Consider the following 22,985-nt stretch of genomic DNA (forward strand, 5'->3'; position numbering starts at 1 on the left):
CAGAAACTTGCTTCCACATTCAGATCACCATTGCTGAGTTGGAAGAAAAACATTGTCTGTAACCTTTCAAGCCTAAATCTGCATTTATTAGGGAAAGAAATAGTCTTTCAAACTTCAAAGCTTAGCTTCTCAAGACTCTACATTATAAATGTTTAGATATAAGTGCTGCATAGTGCAACTCTATCATGCAGATATCTTTTAAACCTCATGATCTTGACAGCATCAAGTTAAGTAGCTAACTCCATTGGGGGATACTAAAACATTTTGAACATCTGCATGTTCTTTAATGATTTGGCATGATAAAGGGATCCTGCTCAGTTTGCAGAAGCTATATAAGAACTGGTGTAGTGTACATGTTAAAATACTGAAATCTCTGTGCTATGCACTCATTCCGGCTGCATTCAGACATGGGTTTATTGTGTTAGTTTTACTGATTATAATGGTAGCGCTTCTATTCCAATTTTTAACATTCCTTCTACACTGCAGTACCTGTTGCATTATGGAATTGTGGCATTTAGACCAATATACTGCCATGTTGCACTAAATTTCATTCACATCAGTGGGCGTGGTATAGGGATGTGCTAAAATTCCACTCAGATTTGGTATGGAATTTCCCATTAATTTGCTTATTCTCAATCGCTGAGGAACAAATTTTAATGTAGCGAATTTCCACTACTGTTTTTGAAAATGGACTTTTTAAAAAAAATCTGCCTCTATAACATTGATTGTAAGAATGATAATTTATCAATATTTCCTTTTAAAATATCAATACCTCCTTCAAAATATAATATTTTAAAGGAAATATAGACATTTCCTTCAAAATATCAATATTTCCTTTAAAAATATCGATATTAATCATCAAATTTTTTTCCAAGCAAAAAAAAAAAAAAGGAAGGATCAGTCAGAGTGTAGACCCCCGAAATTATAGACCTATCAGCCTCCTGGATGTGACCTCCAAACTTTACGGGCACTACCTTTTAAATAAGCTCCTCAGGTGGGACACTAGCCACTCTATTCTTCATGAGGAACAAGCAGGATTTAGGAAGGGCAGGAGTACTATAGACCACGCATTTGTTTTGCAGCACCTAATATGTAAAACCATTAAGGGCCCAAATAAGTCCCTTTTTGCGGCCTTTGTAGACTTCACCTCAGCTTTTGATTTAATAGATAGGGACTTCTTATGGCACAAACTGGACCAGACAAATATCGACAAAAGACTGCTCTGGCTCATTCAGTCCCTCCATCAGGCTAACACCTTGTGGGTCCGTGTGGGCCTGCAAGGTACTTTATCTTGTGCCATACAGGTTGAGAGAGGAGTAAAGCAAGGATGCATCTTGGCCCCTTTCTTATTTAATTTCTACATCAATAAAATCATTCCTGGGATGGCCTCCCTTTCTTTTTTTCCTCCATCAGCTGGCAGTCGTAAGACCTCATTATTGCTTTATGCTGATGATCTGGTTTTACTATCCCTGAATAAAATTGAACTTAAAAGGATGCTAGCCCGGCTCAGTACTTTCAGCAAGGAGCAGCATCTGATAGTCAATCATTCCAAAACCAAGATCATGGTTTTTGGCAAGAGGAGGCCCAACTCCAACTGGGTCCTTAATGGGCACCAACTGGAACAGTCCCATCTATTAAAATACCTAGGACTGTGCTTCAGTGAGAAACTCTCATGGAAGCCTCACATGAAGGCAATTAAACTTTCAGGTGATAGATCGCTAGGTCAGCTCAGGAGGTTTTTCTATGCAAGAGGGGGCCAACTTGTTAATCCTGCACTCAAGGTCTTGCTGCTAAAACTTTAGCTCACATACTCTATGGGGCAGAACTGTGGGGGGAAACTGTCAAACACGAGATAGAGGCCCTCCAAAATAAGTTCATGAGACAGATATTGGGACTCCCCCATGGGGCCCCTGTAGCTCACCTCAGAGCAGAGCTTGGTCTCCCTTCTCTCGCAGCCAGAATTGACATAGCCTATCTTAGATACTGGCACAGAATATATATGATGGATGAGCATTCTCTCACCAAACTCTGTTGGTCGGAGCAGCTCAGGAACGGGGGGTGGTCTCACCAGTGCCAAGTAAAGCTGGAGATGTACAATCTGTCCATGAGGGAATTCCTAAGCCTCAGTCCACATGCCCTTAGGAATTGGATCTTTGACTACGACACGTGTCAAGATCGGACAACTATCACTGCTGCCCCCTTTTCCCCTTGGTACCCCCATTCAAAGTTAATCATGCCAGATCACACTACTTCGAGGTGCTGTCATACACCCCCGTTCATAGGGCTTTCACGGAACTCAGGTTCCAAATGATGTCCTCAGCCTTCCTCGATGGGAGATACCTGGGGATTTCAACCAAGGAACGGAGATGCATTTATGGGTGCAACTGTATAAAAGACATCTTCCATTATCTGTTACACTGCCCATTGTATGAGGACCCTAGAAGGAAATTCCTGGCCTCATACATCCACTTGTGACCCAGCAATTGTTCCCGGGAGTTGATAGTGGAGCTTCAAGGTGATAATGCTAAACAAGTAACACTTTCCGTGGCTAATTTTGCACTGGCCGCCAAGAAGCTCCGAGCGTGCCACATTAAGACCTATAACACCATGTGATTTCTCTTTAACTCCAGCCTATTTTAGTCTATTTGATGTTTTAACCCTATTTTTATTGTAAAACCTTTTGTATTTTGCAAAGGCCTATGGCTATATGCAGTAAAGCTTTGTTGTTGTTGTCAGTAACAGTGGCTAGCAAATCCAGAATGAGTCTGTTAGGTTGATGGAATGCTTTTGAACCAGCACTGGCCAACGGATCCCATCCCTAGTGTGGTGTGACACAACAATGAACATCTTCACAAGTTGCTACTCCCCCACCATTTCTGCACATGCACACTTCTGTTTCTCCATGATTCACCCATGAAAATGGCATAAAATAACTGTATGAGGGTATACTGCCCCATATTTGATCACTTTAGGTTAATGAGGTTGCAAATGGATTTTTTTCTGGAAGCAATTAACATGGCAATGAACACTTAACGTCCACTATATTCTGCTGGATTTCCAGACGTAACTTCTATACCATGTGAAAGATCAAATAAAGTGCAGACATTATCAGGAAAGGAAACATCAGGAAAACAATAAATTGCCGTCTGAAGACAAATGACAGTAACAGGCCTGCTGTAATGATTACAAAGAATTAGGGCTCAACAAAAAATGTTCCCTCTGCACTCACCCCAAAATCTTTACCAGCTTTGCAGGCAAAGGACTAAGAGGTCATTTTGGACATTTCAGAGACTATTTTATCCTCCTGAAACCTTGTCCACCATTCCCTCCCTGGAAAACTACACAAGAGTGATGCAATTTCTCAACAAGCATTGTTGCAGAGAATGCTTATCAAATCTGAAAGGAGGTGCAGGGAATGCTTATCAATTTTGCAGATGATATAAAATTGGGAGGAATAATTAATATCCTGGAGGACAGAAACAAAATTCAACATGATAGACTGGAGCATTGGGCTGAAAACAACAAAATGAAATTTAACAGGGATAAGTGCAAAGTTCTGCACCTAGAAAAAAGAAACCATGTGCACACTTATAAGATGGGGGATACTTGGCTCAGAAATACCACATGTGAGAAGGATTTTGGAATTGTTGTTGATTACAAGCTGAATATGAGCCAACAGTGTGATGTGCCTGCAAAAAAAAAAAGACAAGTGCTATTTTAGGCTGCATTAACAGAAGTATAGTTTTCAAGTTGTGTGAAGTGCTAGTTCCTTTCTATTTGGCACTGGTTAGGCCTCATCTTGAGTACTGCAACTAGTTCTGGACATCACACCTTAAGAAGAATACAGACAAACTAGTACAGGCTCAAAGGAGGGCAACAAGGATGACCAGGGGACTGGAAACAAAGCCCTATGAGGAGAGACTGAGAGAACTGGGCACTGAAAAGAGAAGACTGAGGGGAGGTATGATAGCACTCTTCAAGTACTTGAAAGGTTGTCACACAGAGGAGGGCCAGGATCTCTTCTCAGTCATCCCAGAGTGCAGGACACGGAATAATGGGCTCAAGTTACAGGAAACCAGATTTTGACTGAACATCAGGAAAAACTTCCTAACTGTTAGAGCAGTATGACAATGGAACCAATTACCTAGGGAGGTGGTGGGCTGTCCAACACTGGAGGTGAACAGGCAAATGGACAGCCACCGGTCAGGTATGCATTAAGTTGGATTCCTGCATTGAGCAAGAGATTGGACTTGATGGCCTTATAAGCCCCTTCCATATCTACTATTCTATGGTTCTATGTTCCTAGGCCACTTGTGGGTGGGCAAAATAGGAGTTTTGCTGTTACTTTTACCACTTTTGCATTGGAACAAAAACATTTCAAATAAAAATAAACAATAAACTGCAGCTGCTTCTGCTGCCACCACAAGGGGACAGGGCACAGCCCCAAGACCTTGAGGCAAATTTTCCCAGACCCCTAAAATTATCCCCATTTTGCCCCTTGTTTCTGCATCACAAGTTCTCACTTGAGAACTTTCAGCACTATTATGCACTTTAGAAATGCACTACAGAAATGCTAAGGATTATTACTGGTTATTGAGCTGACATCCACAGGCTATTTGGCAGACCACCAACAAAAGTAACTGGATTTTGCTGCAAAGGCTTTTTATACTTCCTGCTCCCCACAAAGCCTCCAGAAGTGATACTGCTGATTTAATCACTAGTTAATTTCTGCATGGAAGCTTTAGCAAGCTTATTGTTCATTACTCCAGTCTCACCTTAATATCACAGCTGCTATTTATCACTGTAATCACCTATTTAAGTAAATGGCCACTGAAACTTCTAGATACAGTTTGTATGCTATATCCTAAGTGGATTCTGACTGAGTGTATTCTCAATAGAGAGCTGCAACCAATCCTGCTTGTTTGAAGAATGTACTTGTATGATAACATGTGTTTTCAAACATGGACTTGTATCATTCACTATGCAGTAATATGTGTCCCCTCAAATCACTTTCAGACTTTCAGTATGGGTAGAAGACCATGCATGGGAAAGCAGAATCATAGCAGCAAACCCTGCTCCCAAACTATGCATAATCGTTTGAAGTTCTGAAGAGATTATATGCATGTACAAGTACAATTATGCATAAACCTGACACTTGTATATGCATAATCCATTTTGTCCCGCTGAAGGTCTGAATGGGGCTTTAGAAAATCTTAGACTTACATTAAAAATGTAATGCTTCAGCCAGCTACAGCAGTGGTCGATGAAGTGGGATGGAGCCATGAAGATCCTCCCCCAATACCAATGTTGCTGCAGTTCTCCTGTTCAGGGCTGGGATGGGGCAGGCCGGTGGTGAGGTCACAAAGTGGAGCCAATGTGGTGCATCTGCACAGTTCCAAACTGGCTGCTGCCCTGCCCTACCCCAGCCCTGTCCAGATAATCTGCAGAGAACTGGTGTCAGGAGTTCAGCTGATCTGCCACACCACACTGGCCACTACTGATCAGCTGTAAGCTTCTAGGCCTAAGGGAGATTATTTCCAAGTCAATGTACATAAGAGTGGGCTGCCTGGCTGCAATCAAGTGCACACTCACTTCGGAGTAAAGTGGCCTGGTGAAAAATAGGACAGGGCTCCAGTACCTTTAAGAGACATGTACAAGAGAGAATTTCAGCAGGTGTAGCTTGTCATACAATGGGGAACTCTCTAGTGCAGCTGACCCCAGTCGGACTAAGTGTCAGCTCTGATCAGCTGTTCAATGCTGTCATCAAGCCTCACTTGCAAAGGAATAACCAGAAGCACCACACCTGATGAGGTTCCACGTAAGAAGTGGTTTAGAGAAATGGCCTCATGGGCCTGCAGACCAGAGGTGCCTCTCTTATATTAAAAGATGCAGGAGTCCTGACCTCGTTTTCCTCTGGCTACCCTACTTGGGAATTAGACAAAGGGGAACTTTCATAAAATTAGACTGTACTATGTCATGGGAAAATTACCTTTAAAGGGGACAACATATCCAAATACTAATACTGTCTGGAGTCTTAAAAACATAAGAAGAGCTTGCTGGATGATGCCAGTAGTACACTTAGCCCAGCACCTTGTTTTCACAAAGGCCATGAACCAAATGCTTATGGGAAGCACCCAAGCAGAAACTGAGCACAACTCATCTTCCTGTGCTCATCCTTACACAGCCAAAACCACACTACCAATGCAGGAGAGAGAAGTACTGGCAGAATTACGGTAACCCAGAGGCTTGCCTGAGTACAAGTATGGGGGGGGAACTAAAGGAGGGTGAAAAAAAATCCTCATGATAACTTAATAGAAGGTTGATACATTGAGGGGGGGGGAAACCTGACAACTGTGCACAAAGGGAAAAATAATTGAGTGGATAGAAGATGAGGACAGAGGGACAGATATATGAAGGGTAAGAACAAGCTCATTGTCTAGATAGGTTATTACCTAGTTCACAGTGAGATGCTATCTTGATGCCAGGGACTGGCAACCAAGAGGTCTTCTGTATCTTTAAAAGTTGTACAGGGGGAAGGGAGAACTTCACCTTGTGGTTTTTCCCATTACAGAGTTGCAAGAACAGCTGCACTTGGCTGACCTCTTCTCCTAAAGATACAGGATCAGTCTCAGGCCATGGACCTGGCAACCCTAACACCAGATGAGCCTCTCTGCGGAGGCCATTTCAAGCAAGGGTGTCAACATTGCCATACCTCACCTGGCCTGGGCACCTGGGAAAGGATATAAAAAGATCTTAAAGTCCAGGTAAGGGCACCTGGAGATGGGTTTATTCAGGCCTCCTGATCAAAAGCTGCAATGGGCACTTTGAATTGAGCCCAGAAATGAACTGGTAAAATCACTGGCATGATATACTCATACCATCTAGAAGCATGAAAACTGGATAGGTAAATTACAATTAGAGTGACCAAATGCAAAGGAGAAAAGTAATCCTATGCTTTTGGGGGGTTTATAGAAGAGCAAATTTTGTCAGATATACACTTATTGTGCAAGGATTAGAAAAGCTGCATTTGCTGAAATTCCATATTCTACACCTATTAAAATACAATATCCTCCACTGAATCTAGTTACTGTAATTACAGTAGTTGCCTTGCACTGAAAGATAATATTGATATAGTGGGCATGTCAGAAGTCTGTTGAAACAGTGAAAATCAATGGGAAACAGTTATCCTTGGACATCTATTCTATAGAAAGGACAAAGGAGGTCATACTTGGAGGAGCTCTGTATTTCAAAAAGAGCACAGACTCCAATACATGGGTGATTCTGAAATGCAACAAAGAATTCAGGAAGTCAACTAAAGTAATGGGCGATTACAACTATCTTCAAATTGACTGGGTAAATGATAAATACAAAACTGCATGATGCTAGTGCTTACATTTTAAGCCTTAAATGGCTTGGGAGCCAAATACCCAGAAGAGGCATGCCAGGAGGGGTAGACTCTCTTCTCGGCAGCGGGGTTGCTGCCACTTACTGGGACAAAGAGGGGGAGCAGCAAGGCACTGGGGAGGTCTGCACAGTGTGGGCTCACAGCAGGAGTGGGTTATTGGCTATGAGGGTGCAACAGCACTGCCCTGACCTCCCTGTCCCCTCCCTCCTGGTAAGCTGATAGGAAGTTAGTATTGCAGTTCCACCCACTGAGCAAACTTCTTCTGTAAATACCTTGTCCCTGCTGTTCGTCTGCTTGCCCAAATGTGAACCACGGCAGCACTGACTGCCAACAGGGCAGTGCGAAGTGCAGCCCACCTGTTTGCTCCACCCACCTTTCAAAAAGGTGAAGCCTCCAGAGCACAAAGGGTATTCCCCTCCCCATCTCCTCAAGCCAGCTGGTCGCACAAAGTAGGTCCCTTTGCTATGTAGGTACTGGAGACTGTTCACCACGGTAGCCTGTTTTATTTTACCAACCCTGCCAGCACAGTCTACTTGCTGTGACCAATAAGCATGACAATCAGCAAAATAAAACCACCAACCCAAGAACTGCTGGGAGTATGAAGTAGGCAAAAAAAGGCACCCCCAAGGCCAGCAGTGGGAAACAACTCCAAAACATGTACTCTACCTCCATTATGGGTGACTAGAAAGGGATAGGTAGAAGACACACCACTTGGCAAATGATGCAGTCATACCCTGACCAATAGAAGAAGCCCATGTCTTCCTTTCCTTGCAATGGGAGTGGTGGGGCAAATTCTTCTCTAGGGCAGGCTGGAAGAATGCATTTGTGTTGTATTTTATTCTGGCATGACTAGTTTAGTTGTGCCTACTGATTAATGCTCTGATATCTGTTAAGGATTAAACATGTTTCAAATGAAGATATAATAAATGAAATACGCATATGTAATAAATAGCTGTGCCTACATATAAATGAAACAAATAGCTGTGCCCTTAGGACAGTTAATCATGGAGCTGCCAATGGAAGAGACAACTCTTCATTTTCTCGGAAGTGTGGTCAGGATCTGATGCAATATGTAAGCTAGGTCCATCTGCTTGAAAACAGTGACCACAACCCTATCAAATTCAGCATATATGCGAGTAGAAATCTGCCATGTTCATCCAACTCTTATCCAATTTCAATATCATTTTTTAAAAAGTTAAAAAGTAGCTGAACATTACTAATGGGAAGTTAAATCCTGCCAGAGGCTTCAATTAATATATGACTATAACAGAAGTTAAATAAAGTGCACCATATTTGTTTAACTATTTAAATCTCTAAACCATTCAATTTCTAGGACCTGACACAGGGAACATTTAGAATAATCCAATGAAATTACTATCACTGTGTTGACTTGCTACAATCCACAAGGTGTTCAATGTTAGTAGCTGGAATATGTGAAAGATGAGAAGGATTCTTCTTACCTGCTCCAGGTCACCTTCATTGCCTTTCCTTCTCTCTGATGTGTTTTGATGGGGTAGAATGAAGAGTTCTGCAGAGGTGGGCAAACCAGAGAACACAGCCACCAAAACTTGTTCATCAGGGATCCCAGTCACCTAAAGAAGAGGACCAGCAGGAGGATTAGTAGTAATCGTAACTGTATTTAGATCCTTTGTTCACCTTCTGGTATGAGTTCTAATATGAAAGAAAAAAAAATTAAATGTTGGGTTCAATATACTGTTGGTTTGAAGGCATACACACATACCTTCTCAGTGAGCCTTAAAAATTATAAAGGAAGTTGTGGTCATATCCTGTTACCTGGAAGAACAGATATATAACTGAAGGGATGGACAGAAGATAGATCAGAATCTACTGGTAGACCTATGGGTGATTTGAAGTAGATCAGCAAGGAGTTCTGACACCCCATCGTTTAACAATGGCAACAACAAAATGACCCCCTTATACTGCTGAAATTAAGAAAGTGGGGGTTGGGGAAGGAAGCTGTTGGTCCATTTGGTTATAGTACTCAAAACAAATTCCTGGGTTTGGAATTCTCTCATTTTACATGTATATCTTTTGTATCAGAATCTGGTAGGTGGATATCAGGGTTCTAGTCAGTGTTTGGCATTAACAAAGTTCACTGAATTAGTTCAAAAATCTCTGAACTACACCTGAAAGTTGTATTATTGCCAGGTGGACTGAACGGGAATTAAGTTTGTTTTGGAGTAGAACTTTGAATGATTTTAGTTAAATCTACAAGTTCATTCTTTTACATGTGTTATTGTTTTATTCGTTTAGGTTGTTTGGGCCTTTAAACTTAAAAACTGGTGGTTGTTGTTATGTGCCTTCAAGTTGATTACAACTTATGGCGACCCTATGAATCAGTGACCTCCAAGAGCATCTGTCGTGAACTGCCCTGTTTAGATCTTGTAAGTTCAGGTCTGTGGCTTCCTTTATGGAACCAATACATCTCTTCTTTCGCCTTCCCCTTTTTCTACTCCCTTCTGTTTTTCCCACCATTATTGTCTTTTCTAGTGAATCAGCTCTTCTCATGATGTGTCCAAAGTATGATAACCTCAGTTTCATCATTTTAGCTTCTAGTGATAGTTCTGGTATAATTTGTTCTAACACCCAATTATTTGCCTTTTTCACAGTCCATGGTATGAGCAAAGCTCTCCTCCAACACCACATTTCAAATGAGTTGATTTTTCTCTTATCCGCTTTTTTCACTGTCCAACTTTCATATCCATACATAGGGATTGGGAATACCATGGTCTGAAAGATCCTGACTTTGGTGTTCAGTGATACATCTTTGTATTTGAGGACCTTTTCTGGTTCTCTCAAAGCTGCCCTACCCAGTCCTAGCCTTCTTCCGATTTCTTGACTATTATCTCCATTTTGGTTAATGACTGTGCCGAGGTATTGATAATCCTTGAAAAGTTCAATGCCCTCATTGTCAGCTTTAAAGTTACATAAATCTTCTGTTGTCATTACTTTAGTCTTCTTGATGTTCAGCTGTAGTCCTGCTTTTGTGCTTTCCTCTTTAACTTTCATCAGCATTCATTTCAAATCATTACTGGTTTCTGCCAGTAGTATGGTATCATCTGCATATCTTAAATTGTTGGAAAAAATAAATTAAGAATTCACTTTTCACTAGGTGTGTGTTTTGTTTTCTTTGTCATCTTAAGTATGTTTTATACTTTAGCACAGCAACTTGTAGCATTCTGAATGCTGAACAAAAATGGCAAGAATCATTTGGATGAACATGAAATGAACTATGAACTGAATTAGCTTATTTTGTAAAGAGAGATGAAATTAGTTCCTTTCTGGACATGGTGAAGTAGAACTAGTTTCTTTTTAAAACGAACTTCCCAAGCTCTGGTTCTAGCAAAAAACAAAGTGGATCCTACCAGCCTGAAGTCTGCCCCCATCTGACCTTCTGTTATTTAAGATTCTCAGTGCCACTGTGTTTCTCACTGCAAGCACTCACCTTGTTCACTTGAATTATTAAGCCCATTCCAACTCTCATTAAATCAGAGTACATCTGATTTCTGAACTATGTGAATAGTGCTGTGAGTTTGCTATGTGATTGCTGTTAAAAGAGTCAGATTTGACAGAAAAGAGTTAACTGAGCTGGGAGATGGTGAAGAGGGATCTCAGGAACCACTAAGAAAGAACGTCAGGCTTTGATATTGCTACTAATCAATAGCTACTAACTCTGACGACTGTGTTCTAGCTCCACTGCTGGAGGCAATATGCTTCTGAATACCAGTTGTTGGAAACTGCAAAAGGGGAGAGTGCTGCAGTGCTCAGGTCCTGCTTGTGGGCTTACCATAGGCATCTGGTTGGCAGCTGTGAGAACAGGATGTTGGACTAGATGGGCCACTGGCATGATCCAGGAGGCTCTCCTTATATTCTTATGTTCTTACTACAAACATGCATGACAATATTCAGGAATGCCAAAAATGAGGAGCATGCTCATAGCTGCATTTGGGGACTGAAGCATGACTATGGCAGTTCTCTGAAGCCCTCTCAGCAACTCTTTGCCTTGGTGGCTTTGGAAGCAGGGGCAATAATGGAACTTTTGCAGCCTGAAACAGATCCATTTTGAATTGGCCCAGACCCTGGAAAGGTCTGGGTAAATCCAAAACGGAACTGGATTGGTGGTGGACAAGAATTCAAAAAGAACATACACATGAAATGCACACATTCACACTCATATACATTTTTGGATGCCAGCTTTTCACTGTTTCACTGTTTATTCATAAATGGGTTACACTGTACTTTATTCAAAAGGCGACATAAACTGAAAAACAGTATCTAAAAAGAACACCAGTAGCTGAATAGGGAGTTTATTGTACCTTTCAAAACATACACTTTTTAGTTTACACAAATAGTTATCAAGCCACATTGTTTTCCTCAGCTGTATATAGTTGATAATAAATCTTCATATGCAAAGAGAGGATGCGACTGGGCTACGGCAGACCAAAAGGTTTTTGGAGTCAGGTGTATTTCAGCAATGTACTACTGGCAAACTTTCTTTGCAGGATGCTGAAAATGAAGCTCCCCTCATTTTTTTATTTATTTATCTATCTATCCTTGAGCAGCAGGGATGTATTTGATCAAAGGGAGCAGAGATATCATTAAATTATACCAAGCACATTTTCCCAAGGTGGGATAGCAAGTAGGCAAAAACCTGCAAATTTTCACACTGTGTTTATTGAGTACGATAATTCAGTATGCCAAGCAAATCTTAAAAGGTAACATAAACATGAGTCATCTGAAATAAAAAGCAATAAATAATAATAAAAAAGACATTTGAGACAGAGACAACATATCTGAAGGTCTTAACAATAAGTATTCCCTGATCCAGCTTTACAGTTTGGTTACCTTTATATCATTCTCTTTCCTCCTGCCCCCAATTTCACGAGGTGAGTGTTATGTAGCCACATGCATGCTGGAGGTATGAGCAGGCTCAGGGGAACTCAGAAATTTACAAAAGAATAAAATCTTTCTAAAAGGACAGAGATAAAAAGTGACCAAAATGTCATCCCAAAAGGGGGAAGCAGACTATGCATATGTGTGCCCAACCAATTCTTGCAGTACAACCTTTTCTAAAGTGGAAGCAATAGGACACAGTTTTAGAAATGAAAAAAAGATGGAGTCCTTAGAATAGCCTCTCTTAAGTTGATTAACCAGCGTGGCCCAGAAGTCTGAAAATATGTTGATCTTGAATAACAGAAACATAAAGGCAAAGGTCATGGACAATTTAGATTCATTGGAAACATGAGAAATTACCAACTCGTCTCCCCATTGCCTCATCTATAAAATGGTAAATAATGATGATCTGCCATCCAGAGTTGCTAGGAGGATGGATGAGACAAAGATTGCCAAACATTTGCTGTACTAGGAAGATGATGGATTTTTTTTAAGCCTCTTGTTCAGCATAAGGTCAATAATAAACTCAACTCAACTGCATTTTATTGAAGGGGTTTGCTGTGTTCTGGAAAGTGTTGTAAAATATTTATATAGACAATAATTACATTATTTCATACAACGTCCTCCTTGATGCTGTACTTGGCTTTTTAAAAAAGTTGGGGTGGCTGATAATTGTGAACTAAAATGTTTGTTCTCTGAATTAGCCTGCAACAGATCACTTAGTATTTAAGAAAATGACCCTTATTATTCAGTGGACTGCCTGTGAGTACTCACCTGCACCAGGGCTCTCTTGATCACTCTGCCAATATCTTCTCTCCACTCCGGGATGTCAGGATTGTGATAATCCAAATTGGGAGAAAATGATAATAACTGAGACTGGAAATATTCTGCAAAGAGAGAATCACAGTCAAAGTCCATTGTATTGTATTGTATTTATTGCATTTATATCCTACCTTTTCTCCAGTGGGCTCAAGGTGGCATACATGCTTCAGCTGAAGGAGGATTTTACCCATTTTTGGAAGGGTTTGAAAACCTTCCTTTTTGATTTGCCGAAGTAAACAAATGAGCTTGGGATGGGAACTTGGTTTGTAGGAGAATGTATGATTTGGTTTTGGTGATGGCGCTAGGTGCCTTTTACGACAATGGTTGATATTGGAGTTATTTTATGTATTGTTATTTTAATTGCACATGTTTGGTGTGCCGCCCTTTGGTGGAAGAGGTGTTATAAATAATAATAATACAGTGCATGGTTCTCCCTCTCCTCATTTAATCACAATCCTGTGAGGTAGGTTAGGCTGAGAGGTAGTCACTGGCCCAAGGTCACCCAATGAGCTTCATGGCTGAGTGAGGATTTGAACCCTGGTTGCCCAGGTCATAGCCCAACACTCTAACCATTACACCACATTGGCTCTCCAAGGTAAGAATGCTGGACAGCCATTTAAACTGGGATGGTTAAGGTGTTATGTCATATAAGAGAGATCTATTTGTAGGTTTAGAAAAGAAACAGATGTTCTTAGAAATGCAAAATCCATCATACATTAAGTATAACAAATAATATTTCTGCTCTTTAAATTCATAGAAGTCTTCTAATCATTATTGCCCCTCAAACAACTGATTTTTTAAAAATACTTTTCATTTTGTGGGCCTTGTTTTGGCTATGTCAAACAACAGTTCCAAAATGTCAAGTGTCATTTAGGGAAGTACAACTAATGCCCACCTTTAACTTTCTCAGTCCAATGGATAAAATATATATAGCTGGGTAAAGCAGAAAGGATCCCTCTCTCCAGGATAAGAATATTTTAGACTTGAACCCATAACTTTCAGGAACATAAGAAAACAAATTCTAAACACTTGGTTATGCTACAGTGGTAAAGAGTAATATACATAGGATTGGTCCCAAACCCATGGGAAAAGTTATTTAAACAAAAGCTTTCCATTTTAAAATGGGGAATATATATATTTAACAATGGATTTTTTTGTGCTGGTCTGTAAGGGAAATTAATTCCTGGAAAAGTGTGGTTGAAAAAAAGAGGGAGGGAAGAAATCGTATAACTCTATATAATATATACACTATATAAGAGCATAAGGGTATAAAGGTACAGGACACATAGCAAACAGGAAGCAAGCCGGATGAGCACATAAGTCTTCCTTTCTGGTGGGAGATTTGAGGCTTGCTCAGCATTCTAAGGCCACATATACACCATGCATTTATTCTACTACTACTCCACTTTAAATAGTCATGGCTTCCCCCAAAGAATTCTGGGAGCTGTAGTTGTTAGGAGACCCCTATTCCCTTCACAGAGCTCTCTGGGAAGAGGGACTGACTGTTAAAGCACTCTGGGATTGTAGTTCTATGAGGGGAATAGGGGTCTCCTAATGGTATAACACAGTGGGGAGGACAGCCTCACTGGGAGTCAAGAGTCTGCGAGTTCGACTTCCCGGAAGTGAGTGCCCAGCTGGTGGTTGTCTCTGAGAGATCTCTGCCTCAGAGGAAGCTTTTTTCAGTTTAAAAGCCAGCCAAGAGGAAACTTTGACTGGCTTAAATGTTCTCCAAGGTAAAGGTGAACCGATCAGATTTTCCACAGGACTTCGTTGAGCTGTCGGCGGCTGGAATTGATCAGGAATTCCCTGAGATAAGAAGGCATACCGATCGGCTGAAGACGGGGTCAGGACTTCCAACAAGCTGTACTGAAAAAAAGCGAGGCGTTTTTTTCTTCTTCTTAAAAACGTTCTTAACCAGCGAGCCTCCTTCTGTCTAAATCTTATCATTTGGCTTAAATTACTACAGTAAAAGGGATTTGTTTACGAATCAGCAATTTAGAAATCTCGGTGAGTCATACTTTTTCTCTGTTAAATATAATTAAGGAAGAAAGAAAATGTAAACAATTTTTTTTTTTTACGACAAAAATCTGGCCTGAATTTGGAGTTATAAAGATTAAAAAACGGATGAGAGGCAATTATTATTTGATGGAAATATATTTTGGACTATTTTTCTCCTTGGATTATTTCTTTTTGGACGAATCTGCTGTTCGTATATGTTACTAATTGCTTGGTGTTGTGAACCAGAATTGTTTTGCATTCCTGGACGTAGATAAGAACTGTGCTGGCCGGACTATAATAACAGGCCTGGAATATTAACTCTTTTGTTGGTGGAGGAAAAAAAAAAGAAATAGACTGCCTCTAGGTTTTGGAACAGTGGTTAATATCAGAAATTAAAGGCTTCTTTTGAGAATGACAACTAGAAAAGCAGCTAAGGCTCAGGAGCGAAGAGGTTCAATTGATCCACAGGAAGGGGTTATACCCCCAGATATGATTCAAAAAATAATGGAAGGGATTAGTGATCTAAAACAAGAAATGAAAACTGAATTGAAAGATATAAAAGACCAAATTAAAATACAAGTGGGTGAGATTAAAGGGACAATTGGGGAAATAATGGAGGATGCAAAAAATACTAAAGAAAAGGTACAAATCTTGGAGAATAGAACAGATATATTAAATCTGGAATTAGAAAAAAATTTGGACTACATGGCTGTGATGGAATTGAAAAATAAAGAACATTGTTTGTGATTCCGTGCAATCCCTGAGGAAACAGGTGAAGATATCAGAGATAAAATTGTTAATGCCTTAGTAAAATTTTTGGATTTGAATGAAGATCGGATGAAATTTGAAATAGATAAAGTTTATAGAATTAATTCCAGATATGCAACAATGAAAAAAATTCCAAGAGATGTGCTTGTTCACTTTATAAAAAAGACGACCAGAGATATGGTATTACAACAACACTTCAACAATACCTTTAAAATTGATGGTAAGGAAATACTGGTAATGAAAGAAATTCCTATTAGACTTTTACGTAAGAGAAAAGAATATGCTTTCTTTACAGAAAAACTTAAGCAATGCAAAATTCCATTTAGATGGGATGTTCCAGAAGGAGTGATTTTTACATTCAGACAACAGAAATATAGATTGAATACTGTTCAAAAAGCAAGGGATTTCTTGAGAAAAGCTTCAAAAGACATGGAAGAAGATAAACTCAAAGATATGGATATAATTCCTGGGAAACAAAGTCAACAGGAACATGCAGAGGAGGGGAAGGAAGATGATGGATTAAAGGGAGCATCAGGTACATTTTAAAATACACGCTTAAAGATGGATTACAAATATCTAACTTGGAATATAAATGGAGCCAACACGGCGCAGAAGAGAAAGTGTTTCATTATTTGAAAAAATTAAAATTGGATATAATCTGTTTACAAGAAACTCATATTAAGAAGAAAGATTCCAAATATTTGATTTGTAAAAATTTGGGTGAAGAATTTATTTCGGCTGGATTAAAAAAAAAATGGAGTTCTTCTTTACATTAACCCACAATTGCTTCCTAAATTGATATTACTGGATGATAGTGGTAGATTTGTGGGGGTTGAAATTGCTTTACAGGGCATAAAAAATTTGATAGTGGGTATTTATGCCCCCAATGAAGATAAAACAAGGTTTTACACAGGACTTATGGAAAAATTGTCAGAGTTTTCATATGATCATTGGTGTGTCATGGGTGATTGGAATGGGGTAATCTCACCAAAAATTGATAGACTTTCTGAAAAAAATATTAAAGAGACACAGGGTAAATTACCGAAGATTTGCTTGAATTGATGGAAAATTTAGAATTGGTGGATACCTGGAGATATATAAATGATAATGCAAAGGAATTTACTTATTTTTCAGAAAGACATAAAACTTTTTCGAGGATTGATATGATTTGGATGTCTAAAAATCTAGTGAAAGATATTTTTAAAATAGATATATTACCAAAAACTTTTTCGGACCACAATCCTGTGATATTAACTTTCAAAAAAAAAAAATCTTGGATTTAGATGGAGACTAAATGAATCTTTATTACAGAATGACAAAGTAGTACAAGAATGTAAGAAGAAATTAAAAGAGTTTTTTGAACATAATTTACATAAAGGAACAAATGAAAATATTGTTTGGGATACAAGTAAGGCATTTATGAGGGGATATTTTATTAAATGTAACTCTGAATTTAAAAAAAGAAACAACAGAAAATGCAATTAATTTTGGAAGAAATAAAACAAAAACAGGAAGAATTGAAAAAGAATCCAACTAAAGTTTCTATTGTAAATCAAATTAAAATGTTACAGAATCAAGTATCAATGCTGACAGTTAGAGAAATTGAAAGGAAACTAAATTTTGCTAAACAAAGGACTTTTGAATTTGCAAATAAACCGGGGAAATGGTTAGCATATAAATTAAGAAAAGAACGTCAAAAAAAATATTATTTTAAAGATACAAGAAGGAGATGAGATGCTGACAGATAATGTAAAAATCAAAAAGATTTTTCATCAATATTATTCAACATTGTACAAGTGTCAGGAAATCCCATCTGAAAAAATAGAAGAGTATATATCTAAACAGAATTTGCCTAAAATTACAGACTTTCAGAGACAAGCTATTAATGGCCCTATCACGTCAAGAGAGATATCTGAAGCTATAAACAAAATTAAATCAGGAAAGGCGCCAGGACCAGATGGGTTATCTGCAGTGTATTATAAATGTTTGGAGGAAGAACTCTTGCTACCTTTACAGTATACAATGAATTCTATTTTGCAAGAGGGAAAGATACCGGATAGTTGGAAAAATGCTAACATAACATTAATACCTAAAGAGGAGCAAGATTTAACTAAAACAAAAAATTATCGGCCGATATCTCTATTGAATAATGACTATAAATTTTTTACAATGATTTTGGCAGAAAGAATGAAAATAATATTGCAACAATTTATCCAGGAAGATCAATCGGGGTTTTTACCTAAAAGACAATTACGTGACAACGTCAGGAATGTCTTGAATGTGTTGGAATATTTAGAACAATGAAATGATAAACAAGCAGCTTTGATTTTCTTAGATGCTGAGAAAGCATTTGATAATTTGAATTGGAAATTTATGTTTCAGGTTTTGGAGCAAATGGATTTTGGAGACAATTTTATAAAATGGATTAGATCGATTTATACATCTCAGAAGGCTCAGATAATTGTTAATGGAGATTTAACGGATTCATGTGAAATACAAAAGGGGACAAGACAGGGATGTCCATTATCTCCTCTTCTATTTATTCTGGTCTTAGAAGTGCTGCTTAGAGATATAAGGCAAGATAAAAGGATTTCCGGATTAAAGATAAAAAAAGAAGAATATAAACTGAGAGCATTTGCTGATGATTTGATAATTGTATTAGAAAACCCTTTGGAAGGAATTAATGTATTGATGGACAAATTAAAAGAATTTGGACCGTTAGCAGGATTTAAGATCAACAATCAAAAAACAAAGATGTTGGTGAAAAATTTAACTTTAAGGGAACAGAAAGAGTTAATGGACAAGACAGATTTTACAATAGAGAAAAAGTTGAAATATTTAGGTATCATTATGACAAAAATTCAAAGTTGTTTCATAATAATTATGAAAAATTATGGACAGAGATTAAGAAAGATCTGCTAAAATGGGATAAACTACAATTGTCATTAATGGGTAGAATATCTGTGATAAAAATGAATGAATTACCGAGAATGATGTTTTTGTTTCAAACAATACCTGTAATATCCTCTGATTTACCTTTTAAACAATGGCAAAAAGATATTTCTAAATTTGTATGGCAAGGAAAAAAACCAAGAGTTAAATTTAAATTACTACAAGACGCCAAAGAAAGAGGAGGACTGGGATTACCAAATCTGAGACTTTATTTTGCTGCCTGCTGTTTAGTCTGGATAAAGGAATGGATTTTATTGAGGAATAAAAGACTATTGGATTTGGAGGGCCATAACATGAAGTGGGGATGGCATGGATATCTATGGTATGACAAAGTAAAAGTAAATGTAGACTTTAATAATCATTTTATAAGACGTCCTCTGTTGAAAATATGGAATAGATATAAACCAAGGTTTTATTCGAAAATACCATTATGTGTCTCAAGTCAAGAAGCGTTTTACAGAAGAGAAATGGCTGGAAAAGAGAAATGGTTAACTTATCAAGAACTATTAGAAAATGTACATGGAGAATATATAATAAAAGAGAGAGAACAACTGATAAAGGAAGGATATAGTTCTCAATGGTTTGCCTATTTACAATTGTTAGAAAGATATAAAATGGACAAGAAAATGTATGGGTTTGAAATAAGTAAATCTGATTTTGAAATAGGTTTGTGTACAAATGATGAAAATACAATTGCGAAAATGTATAAACTCTTGCTGAAAATGGATATGGAAGAAGAACAAGTAAAAGAGTGTATGGTAAAGTGGGCAAAAAATTTTGGTTATAACATACAAATGGATCAATGGGAAAATATGTGGAAAAAAGGCTTGAGATTTACATTATGCTATAATCTTAAAGAAAATTTCTATAAAATGATGTATCATTGGTACATGACTCCAGAAAAGTTGTCAAAAATGTATAGTAATGTTTCTAATGTTTGTTGGAAATGTAAACAACAAGAAGGATCATTTTATCATATGTGGTGGCTGTGTAAAAAGGCAAAATCATTTTGGGCACAGATAGGTAGGATGATGCAAAAAATTCTAAAGATATTCAGTCAAAACCAGAATTTTTTTATTGGGTTTTATGGATAAACAAATAGAAAAGAAATATGGAAGAATAATATTATATATGATTACGACAGCAAGATTATTATATGCACAAAAGTGGAAAATGGAATCAACACCAACAACGGAAGACTGGCTATTGAAATTAATAGACTTAGTAGAGATGGATAAATTGACATGTTTACTTAGAGAAAAATCGACAGACACATTTCTTAAGGAATGGAAGCCTCTCTTAGACTTTTTGTTGAAAGATCAAAATAAAATGATATTGGGATTTGACGATTAACTAAGATAGCCTATGGAGAAAAGTGATCCTGTATGTATATATTAAGGGACAGGTTTGATGTATATTATATACTTATAGCTGATCTGCGACAAATGGAAAGTCAACTATTTTATTTTTTTTCCTTTTGTTGTATTGTTATGTTTTTGTTGTTTGACTTTGTTTTGTTTGTCTTTTGAAAAATTTGAATAAAAATTATTAAAAAAAAAAGTCTGCGAGTTCAAATCCCTGCTTGTGTCTCCTGGGTGTAAAGGGCCAGCTAAAGATCACCCACACAATGAGTGGCTCAGGGGTTACATGCCCTGCCACCTGTGCAGCCGTGGGCAAGCTGCATAGTCCCAAGGAGCCCAGTTGCCTCCCAGCTGACAGTTGCAGACAAGGAAGGGGCGGGCTTGTGCAGCTGTGGCAAGCTGAGCAGGCCCTAGCCTGCTGGGGAGGACTAGTCTCAGAGGGAGGCAATGGTAAACCCCTTCTGAATACCGCTTACCATGAAAACCCTATTCATAGGGTAGCCGTAAGTTGGGATCAACTTGAAGGCAGTCCATTTCCATTTTCAATAACTCTCAGCACCCTTATCAAACTACACTTCCCAGAATTCTGTGGGGAAAGCCATGACTGTTTAAAGTGGAATAGTGGAATAAATGTATGCCGTGAGTGTGGTCTAACCTTAAACCCTTTTGCATGCACTAGCACTGACCAGCAATCACACTGTGCCAAGAAAGAAATGGGAGCCATATTCAGAAATTGGTTTGTTCTTCTGTTGCACTTGGCATGCTTTGTGCTCCAAGTAATCTGTTTTCCAACAGCAGGAATTATCTGTTTGTTAGCCCCATGTGCAGCCATGAGTAATTAATGCATAACAAATCAGGTATCAATTGTGCTAATGACAGGGGAATCAGGTTACTGCAATTCATGAGGCACTAAGAAATTACTTCCTAATTAACTCACTGAAGGAGAGCAAGGCTAATTTCAATAGTAGGCAAGTTTATAAATTCACAGAGCTGGATCTCTTCTCTGACCCACCATGGGATCTTGTCCACTCCTGAGCTGAAAGCCTTCTTGGGATTAGAAAAGTCAGTTAGATGAAGTTTGTTTCATCTTTCCTGATGGTTCTGCTCTTTCTCCTCATCCCCTGTACCCATCACTCTTGCCATGTCCTACTTGAATGATGTGCTTTTTGTCCACCTCACCTATCTTAATGCAGTGGACCTGATCTGATGTCACAGTGGAGTTTTGGAAGTAGGGGTGCTAGGCCTGACTGGATGCCATTTCCTTAGATGTCACAGAGAGCCTGGGCAATTGGGACCAGGACTGATGAGTGCTTGCGGAGGGAGCAGGGGAGGTAATTGAAGACCTCAACATTTTAATGTCAGAGTCTTCAAGCAATGTTTGTTAAATTAAATCCCTTCATCTTTTGTAGATGGACAGACCACACTTGATGATTCTGTACATAGCAAAAGGCGGTAGCTGCTTTAGACTTTTTGACATTGTTTTTAGCCTTCATCCTAGTATTAGTTCTGATACTACATTACTTGGTCATTAAAAGTCTTCATTTCAGGAAACAATGGCCACATTCAGATGTCACATTCTTGAGTGGTGCTCCCCTTCCTCTCTTGAGCTCTGATATGAAGGAAGTGCAGGATATAAAAAGTTTGAAATAAATAAAAAGTGTGTCTTAATATAGCACTGGTTTCCTTACAGTTAGAGTGTCCTCCAAACTATTATTACAAATTATGGTTTGATCCTCATTTGCAAGGAATGCTCAAACCATAATTTGCCCATTTGCTTGTTTAGCCATCAGAATTTTACTAAATATAGCAATGAGTAACTGGGGCACACAGTTATTGGGTTCTCTTGGATGAGCCTGTGTCTGCTTACCATGTACAGCAATATCCTTGGTATCCTGGATGAGGACACTGCCAGCTGAGACCTGCACTGTGATGGTATTCATTCCTTCAGTGGTAAAAGTATAAGAGATGCTGCTGTCCAAGGTGATGAATGGCTGCAAAAGTCACATGCAATCATATATAGCTAATTTATTATTCTATTCCAATATTTTTTAAAAAATTGAAAAGAATTTCAGATTTGTAGCATAAGAAATGTTTAGAAATTACAGGGGTCATATACATAAAAACGGATTTTAATTCATCAGTTTAATTCATACATTTGACTGGGAAAGGAGTCAATGAGACTTGTTTCTAGAAATGGTTAAAAGCTGCCTGGCCACCTTCTGTTTTGTGTTTATTTCACCAGTGATCAGTGGTGATTGGGTAGGTAGGTGGAGTTCAATTCAGATTTCTGCAAAAAAGAAGTGATTGTTCAATAAAACAAATCTTTCCTAGGTGCTGACTTTTAGCAGGAATCAGCTACCCCAATAGATTATTCTCCTGTCTCCTTTACATTCCACTCCTTTCCACAGCTGCTCAATGACAACGTGGGGACTGTTCCTAGGAAGAATACAACTGCTGTCCATTTGTATACAGTGGTATGGTAATGGTCAGCTTGGTGCATGCTACTGGACTGGTTGCTTCCTGTGCTGGGGACAGAATGAGGGTGTGATGGAAACAGGTGAAGAACTCATTGTATAGATGTTTGCAAGAATGAGGTTTCCAAATACATATTTGCAAGACTGTGATTGCTATCCATAGTCACCTACTCCCATTTTCTTCTCAAACCTGATATTCCATTTCTCTGTGTGTCCTACTGCTGTTGGCAGAAGGGTGCAGAGCCAAGGCATGGGGTACAGGTCTGAATTATTTTTCATGGTGTCTCATCT

At 38.7% G+C, this 22,985-nt stretch overlaps 1 protein-coding gene across 1 annotated transcript in view; it reads right to left on the minus strand.

The window, feature by feature from the left end:
• The window catches only part of SORCS3 (sortilin related VPS10 domain containing receptor 3), an 800,669-nt gene that overhangs the window by 37,039 nt on the left and 740,645 nt on the right, over nucleotides 1-22,985 (minus strand). Inside the window, exons 21-23 of the mRNA XM_061636066.1 lie at nucleotides 22,088-22,211; nucleotides 13,094-13,206; nucleotides 8,866-8,997 (exon numbers count right to left, since the gene is read on the minus strand). Coding sequence (XP_061492050.1) covers nucleotides 8,866-8,997; nucleotides 13,094-13,206; nucleotides 22,088-22,211 — 369 coding nt within the window. The remainder of the gene's footprint in view (nucleotides 1-8,865; nucleotides 8,998-13,093; nucleotides 13,207-22,087; nucleotides 22,212-22,985) is intronic.

This window comes from Rhineura floridana, chromosome 7 (genome assembly GCF_030035675.1).
Source record: "Rhineura floridana isolate rRhiFlo1 chromosome 7, rRhiFlo1.hap2, whole genome shotgun sequence".
Classification (NCBI taxonomy): Eukaryota; Metazoa; Chordata; class Lepidosauria; order Squamata; family Rhineuridae; genus Rhineura; species Rhineura floridana.